Source organism: Cucurbita moschata, unplaced genomic scaffold, assembly GCF_002738365.1.
Source record: "Cucurbita moschata cultivar Rifu unplaced genomic scaffold, Cmos_1.0 Cmo_Scf00004, whole genome shotgun sequence".
Taxonomy (NCBI): domain Eukaryota; kingdom Viridiplantae; phylum Streptophyta; class Magnoliopsida; order Cucurbitales; family Cucurbitaceae; genus Cucurbita; species Cucurbita moschata.
In genome coordinates this window covers 3992523-3999425 of record NW_019268520.1, presented here as the reverse complement: position 1 = coordinate 3999425, position 6903 = coordinate 3992523, and the positions used below count along the sequence as shown (strand labels likewise).

At 40.3% G+C, this 6903-nt stretch overlaps 2 protein-coding genes across 3 annotated transcripts in view; one reads left to right on the top strand and one right to left on the bottom strand.

The window, feature by feature from the left end:
* Positions 1-3621, top strand: part of LOC111441463 (alpha-mannosidase 2) — an 8414-nt gene extending 4793 nt beyond the window's left edge. Inside the window, exon 4 of the mRNA XM_023078468.1 lies at positions 317-3621. Within this exon, the coding sequence (XP_022934236.1) occupies positions 317-3052 (2736 nt within the window). The 3' untranslated portion in view covers positions 3053-3621. The remainder of the gene's footprint in view (positions 1-316) is intronic.
* A 372-nt stretch (positions 3622-3993) lies between these two features.
* Positions 3994-6903, bottom strand: part of LOC111441462 (mannose-1-phosphate guanyltransferase alpha-like) — a 6771-nt gene continuing 3861 nt past the window's right edge. The window contains exons 10-15 of one of the 2 annotated variants that reach the window (XM_023078466.1): positions 6571-6687; positions 6328-6475; positions 5441-5533; positions 5288-5356; positions 4382-4424; positions 3994-4283 (exon numbers count right to left, since the gene is read on the bottom strand). In XM_023078466.1, the coding sequence (XP_022934234.1) occupies positions 4183-4283; positions 4382-4424; positions 5288-5356; positions 5441-5533; positions 6328-6475; positions 6571-6687 (571 nt within the window). In that variant the 3' untranslated portion in view covers positions 3994-4182. The remainder of the gene's footprint in view (positions 4284-4381; positions 4425-5287; positions 5357-5440; positions 5534-6327; positions 6476-6570; positions 6688-6903) is intronic. The other variant, XM_023078467.1, reaches the window with a different exon arrangement.

Below are 6903 nucleotides of genomic sequence, written 5' to 3'. Positions count from 1 at the left end.
GGGGGGGGGGGGGGGGGGGGGGGGGGGGGGGGGGGGGGGGGGGGGGGGGGGGGGGGGGGGGGGGGGGGGGGGGGGGGGGGGGGGGGGGGGGGCGGGGACTCCAGGAGTGTGCTTTTGATATTACCTATTCCTAAATATTTAAATCGTACAGTCAAGAATCTTTGAATGCTGACATGTTAAGTAGTTGCTGTAGCATTTACATTGAGAACCAACAGGCTTTTGTATTCTTCTATTGTAAAAAAGGGTGCTTATATTCCAACTAGTTATGCTTGCCTTTCTGGATTACTTTTACTGAAATTATTTTCATTGAAACAAGATGGCAGAGGGGAATATGTGGTTGAAGGAGACCGTTGGCATTGTTCCAAAAAACTCTTGGGCAATAGATCCATTTGGTTATTCACCCACTATGGCATATCTTCTTCGTCGCATGGGCTTTGAGAACATGCTTATACAGAGGACCCATTATGAGCTGAAGAAGGAACTTGCACAGCATAAAAATTTAGAATTCATTTGGAGACAGAGTTGGGATGCTGAAGAAACTACTGACATTTTTGTGCACATGATGCCCTTTTATTCTTATGATATTCCACATACTTGTGGGCCAGAGCCAGCCATCTGTTGTCAGTTTGACTTTGCCCGATCCCGTGGTTCTTCATATGAACTATGTCCCTGGAGGCAAGATCCTGTTGAGATTAACAAGGAAAATGTTCAAGAGAGGGCAATGATGTTACTTGATCAGTATAGAAAGAAATCAGTACTATATAGGACAAATACCCTTCTTATTCCCCTTGGAGATGATTTTCGATATGTTAGCATTGATGAAGCAGAGGCTCAGTTTAAGAACTATCAGTTGTTATTTGATTATATTAATTCTAATCCAAGTTTAAATGCTGAGGCAAAGTTCGGCACCTTGGAAGACTACTTTCGAACTCTTCGTGATGAGGCTGAAAAGATAAACTATTCACTTCCTGGTGAAGTTGGCTCTAGTCAGATCGGTGGTTTTCCCTCTTTGTCAGGCGATTTCTTCACTTATGCTGATAGACAGCAGGACTATTGGAGTGGGTATTATGTTTCTAGGCCTTTCTTTAAGGCTGTTGATCGTGTATTGGAGCAAACACTTCGTGCTGCAGAAATGATATTAGCTTTATTGCTTGGTTCTTGCCAGAGGTCTCAATGCGAGAAGTTGCCTGTTGGGTTTTCTTACAAGTTGACGGCTGCCAGAAGAAATTTGGCTCTTTTCCAGCATCATGACGGGGTCACTGGTACTGCAAAAGATCACGTCGTACGTGATTATGGGGTTCGGATGCATACTTCTTTACAAGACCTGCATATTTTCATGTCTAAAGGTATTGAGGTACTACTTGGAATTCGCCATGAGAAATCTGATCAGAATCCTTCACAGTTTGAACCAGAACAGGTGAGATCAAAATATGATGCCCAATGTGTACATAAAGCAATCGATCTTCAAGAAGGAACTTATCAATCAGTGGTCTTTTTTAATCCTCTAGAGCAGACAAGGGAAGAGGTTGCAATGATCATTGTCAACAGGACAGATGTTGCTGTATTGGACTCAAACTGGACATGCCTTCAAAGCCAGATTTCTCCCGAATTTCAACATGATAAAGCCAATGTTTTTACAGGGAGGCATCGTCTCCACTGGAAAATTTCAGTTCCTGCTTTGGGATTGCAAACATATTATATTGCGAATGGATTATTCGATTGTGAAAAGCCAAAACCAGCCAAACTAAAATTCTTCTCAACGTCTACTTCATTACCTTGTGCTACTCCGTATATATGCTCGAAGGCCGATGATGATGTGGCTGTAATCGAGAACCAGCACCAGTCTCTCGTATTTGATGGAAAGCATGGTTTGTTGCACAAAATCATTAATAAAAATGGTTCCCAAAATGTTGTGAGTGAAGAAATTGCATTGTACACAAGCTGGGGTAGTGGGGCCTACCTATTCAAACCCAATGGTGACGCTGAATCTATCATAAAAGCAGGTGGATTGACCGTGATCACTGAGGGTCCTCTGATGCAGGAAGTTTACTCTTATCCAAAGACCGGATGGGAGAAATCCCCCATCTCCCATAGCACTCGTTTGTATAGTGGGGGCAATACAATTCAGGAGCACCTCATTGAGATGGAATATCATGTTGAGCTACTTGGCAAGGAATTTGACGACAAGGAGCTGATAGTCAGATACAAGACAGATATTGACAACAAGAGGATATTTTATTCTGATTTGAACGGTTTCCAAATTAGTCGGAGAGAGTCGTATGATAAGATCCCACTGCAGGGAAATTATTATCCAATGCCTTCTCTAGCATTCATGGAAGGATCCAATGGTCAAAGGTTCTCTGTCCATTCTAGGCAGTCTCTGGGTGTGGCAAGCCTCAAAGATGGATGGTTAGAGATTATGCTCGACCGTCGTTTGTCCATGGACGATGGACGTGGCCTTGGGCAAGGAGTGAGGGATAATCGTGCAATGAATGTCATTTTCCATATCTCACTTGAGTCGAGTGTTTCAACCAAACTAAATCCTGTTTCCAATTACTCTCCTTTAAGCCCTTCTCTTCTTTCCCACGGCATCGGTGCTCGCTTAAACTATCCCTTGCACACATTTATTGCCAAGAAACCACAAGCTTCATCTGTGCAGCCACCCCCAAGATCTTTCTCCCCATTAGCAACTCCTTTGCCATGTGACTTGCATATTGTCAGCTTTAAGGTTCCTCGTCCTCTGAAATACTCTCAGCAATCGCCAGAAGATCCACGGTTTCTTTTAATATTTCATCGGAGACACTGGGATTCATCATATTGTAAGACAGCCAGATCAAATTGTACTAGGTTTTCTGATGAGCCTGTCAATATATTCAACATGTTTAAGGGGCTTGCGGTATCGAACGCACGAGCAACTTCCTTAAATCTATTGCACGAAGACACAGAAATGCTCGGATATAATGAACAATCCGGAGATGTTGCTCATGAAGGGCAGCTGCATATCCCTCCCATGGAAGTACAAGCTTACAAGTTGGAACTGAAGCCACGTTAATAAATTGTAGAAATGCCAGTTTTTGAGAGATCTAACAAAGCTGATAACCTCCAAATGAGCATCAACGAAGAACCGATTCCCGACTCGGCGATCAATAAATCTAGCAGGGGTTATCTAATGCCACATAAAGATGCCAGAATCTGGGGTATGCATAATATTTCTGGAACTGGACAAGGATGACGATTTCGTCTTTTATGTTTTCGAACTGTATGATCTCATGATATGGAGTACTTATTTTTGGTTTGGTTGGATTGGCATTGATCCGATGGAAGGTTGGAATAATGTGGGAGACTGAGGAATCTTACATTTTCAAAACTGCACATTTGGAGGATGTCTGGGAATAGATAGATAGCAGAGACAGAGTAGCTTGAAAGTAATGATCTGAACTATACGGTTATGTGAGTTGTAATTGTGTTCTTTAGAATTTTGTTTTGATTTGTACTCTCTATTATCTGAATCGCCTCACTGAATCTTCCTTCCACGATCTCAATGGGATTATTTTTCTTGTAATTTCAGAGGAAAACTATACTATAGGGGATTCCTTTACAGGTTTAATCCACTTCAGGAAAGTCAAACACATGCCTAAGAAATAGACTTAAGCATATGGAGGGTGCACATCCAGTTCATGGAGATTGGAGTGATTTTTCAATTTTTTAGCCAATCTTGGTAAAAGACAAAGTTTAAGGTTGAATAATTAGTTTTAAAAACCAGATCCGATTGTAGCTTCTAAATTTTGGCGTCGTAATGCACTTGAGCCGACTAACGATCATCTTGCAACTAGTCTTGCCTATAGTTATAGTGTCGAAGGTACAATCTAATCTTGTCTATAGTTATAGTGTTGAAGGTACAATCAGTTTTTTTTTTGTTGTTTTACAGAGATATACACTTAGCTTTAGGATTTTTTTTTTTGTATTTTCAATGAAAAACCAGATAAAGAGGAATCCAGACAAATAGTTGAACAGCAGAGATTTCCAACTTTTTCCCTGGAGAAATTTTCAGTACAAAGTGAAATTTGAGCTGCCTCTAAGAATCCAAACAGGGAATATACAACATCGCCCAATCAACTATTTAACTTGAAGGAAAACTGTGTGTAAGTTTATTAGTAGAGAGAAAGAGGAGAGAATGGGGTGTTATAAAATAATCTCCTCAGCAACGCTAAGGTTGAGGGTCTTGTTTGGGAGCACTATGCTATTGGTCACCACAACTTCGTCTTCAACAATCACAGCTTCTCCTGAAAAACACACCAAAATTCCCACTTCAGTTGGTTATAACCACATCAATTTCTCACCGGCCCTTACTCAAGTAATAAAACAAGTACAGGATACGTACCAAGGATCGTAATTCCGAGCTTATCATTGAAGTCACCATTTGCCTGAACCAGTTCAATTGCATAAACATCTCAGCCAGTTTTTTCTTTCCTTTGGAAAGATATTTAAAAGAGAATAGAAAGCACTCTCAAGCGAAGCTAACCGCACGAAGTTGTTAACATTTCCTAAATCACAGATTCTCCCGAAGAGTAGAAGAATTACAAAAGATTCTCCAATTAGGTTGAAAAGGAGGTTGGTAAGCCCAAATCATGGTCCGAAAATATAAGATCCCACATCGGTTGGAGAGGAAAACAAAACATTCTTTATAAGGGTGTGGAAATCTCACCCTGGTAGACACGTTTTAAAAACCTTGAGGGGAAGCCTGAAAGGGAAAGCCCAAAGATGACAATATATGCTAGTAGTGAACTTGGATTGTTACAAATGGAATCAGAGTCAGACACCGGGCAATGTGTTAGCGAGGTGGCTGAGCTCCAAAAGGGGGGGTAGACATGAGACTGTGTGCCAGCAAGGATGCTGGGCCCCGAAGGGGAAGGACTGAGGGGTCCCACATCGATTGGAGAAGAGAACGAGTGCCAGCGAAGATGCTGGGCCCCGAAGGGGGGTAGATTGTGAAATCTCATATCAGTTGGGGAGGAGAACGAACCATTTTTTATAAGGGTGTGGAAACCTCTCCCTATCAGACGTGTTTTAAAAACCTTGAAGGAAAGCTCGAAAGGAAAAGCCCAAAGAGATCAATATCTACTAGCGATGAACTTGGGCTGTTACAGAAAAATAACTAAACGAAGACGAGCTACAGAAGAAAAGGAGTGGTTCATCAACTCAAAGACACTCGTGCTACTTCAATGTCTAGATTAACCAGCTAAAGAACCGAAGTAAACTTAAAATATAAGAACATAACTGCACTTGCCTGGACACGAGACCATTTGCCCACTGATGATTTCCATCCAATAATAGAATGTATAACAACAGCATTTTCCTGTCAAAGAGAGTTGCATGATCTTCTAAATTTAATGTGCAAGGGATATCTTATTACTAGTCTTCATGGTAGCTAATTCCGTACCATAATTTCGGCATCATCCAAGATGATGCAACTTATAAGCCTCACACCAGCAGCCACACGAACGTTAGCAGATACAGAGACATTGGGGCCAATCTGTTCAGAAAAACATTTTAGAGTAATCAGGGCTAGAGACAAAAATTATTCAGGGCAGCTGCCAAATTGTACTTACCACTCTCATAATGGTCAGATGCATAAAAAGAGTCATTTTTGTAATTTCTCTCATGTACATCTAGTAGTGTAAAAAAGCCATTTATGGATGTCTTCAATATTCCAGCCAAATTTGAAACCTAAAAAATGTAACTTTTAAAAACTTGTTTTTGTTTTAGAATTTGGCTAAGAATTCAAATATTTTCTTAAGAAAGATGAAAACTATTGTAAAGAAATGGTGAGAAAACGAACCATTTTAAAGGACCCAAGAAATTAGAGAATTTTTATTTTATATATTTCTAGGGGAGTGAGGGGAGGGGGAGGGGGTGATTTTAGATATTTGTGTTGGATTGGTTTAAGGTTGTTATTTTTAACGTGCAAGTCCATGACATCGTTTATGAACTATTTAAAATGAATCTTTTCCGCATAAAAAGAGGTCACGTCATTCATATGGGTAGCGGCTCTATTTCAGTAGGAAAATAGGGCAGTTACACATTAAACCAAAGGGCTAGGCATGCCCACTCTTCTAGAAAAGTGAGTGCCTAGGTAACAGCTAGGGATCGGAAACAAGAGTTGTGGGAAAAACTGAACAATGATGACATAAGAAGACCAAGTAAACAGACGAGAGGCATAATAATAAACTTCGGAACTCTATATTGAACTCTAAAAAAGGGAATATCTTAAGAAACAGAATAAGGTAAGTTAATTGATTGCAAGGAAAAATGAAGAAAAAAACCTACCTTTGCAGTGGGGTGTACTTTTGCAGATGGATGAATGTAGACATCGCCAACGATATTAGCACTCTTGGTACCATTTCCAGTAGCCAAAAGATGGGGAGAGGTTAATTGAAACTGGGCAAGATAAAGGGCCGAACACTTCAAAGACATCCTGCAATGTTGATACAGATGCACGAGGCTTTGAAATACCATAAGTTCGAGTATTACTACAACAGAGAAAAGGCACAGATGCTGAAGTGGCTCTACCCTGGAGTCTTGATTTGTTCCCAAAATTCCATGGTCTGGTACGTATACAACCGTTTCTTTCCGGCAAGGGGCGACAAAATATCTTGATCTAATCTTACGAAGTCCGTAGGAAGGTTCCTGTTGGAAGAGATATAATGGAAAAAAAGGTCACCTAAGAATCAAGAGGTGTTAAGAAAACTGACCAAGAGAACAATAATTTTTAAAATAGCATACAAAGTTTGGCTCATGTACTGAAATCTGATGAGTTTCTGCTTCTAAACATGAAACTGATAAGTGATAGCCAAATTATATATATATATATATATATATATATATATATATATATATATATAT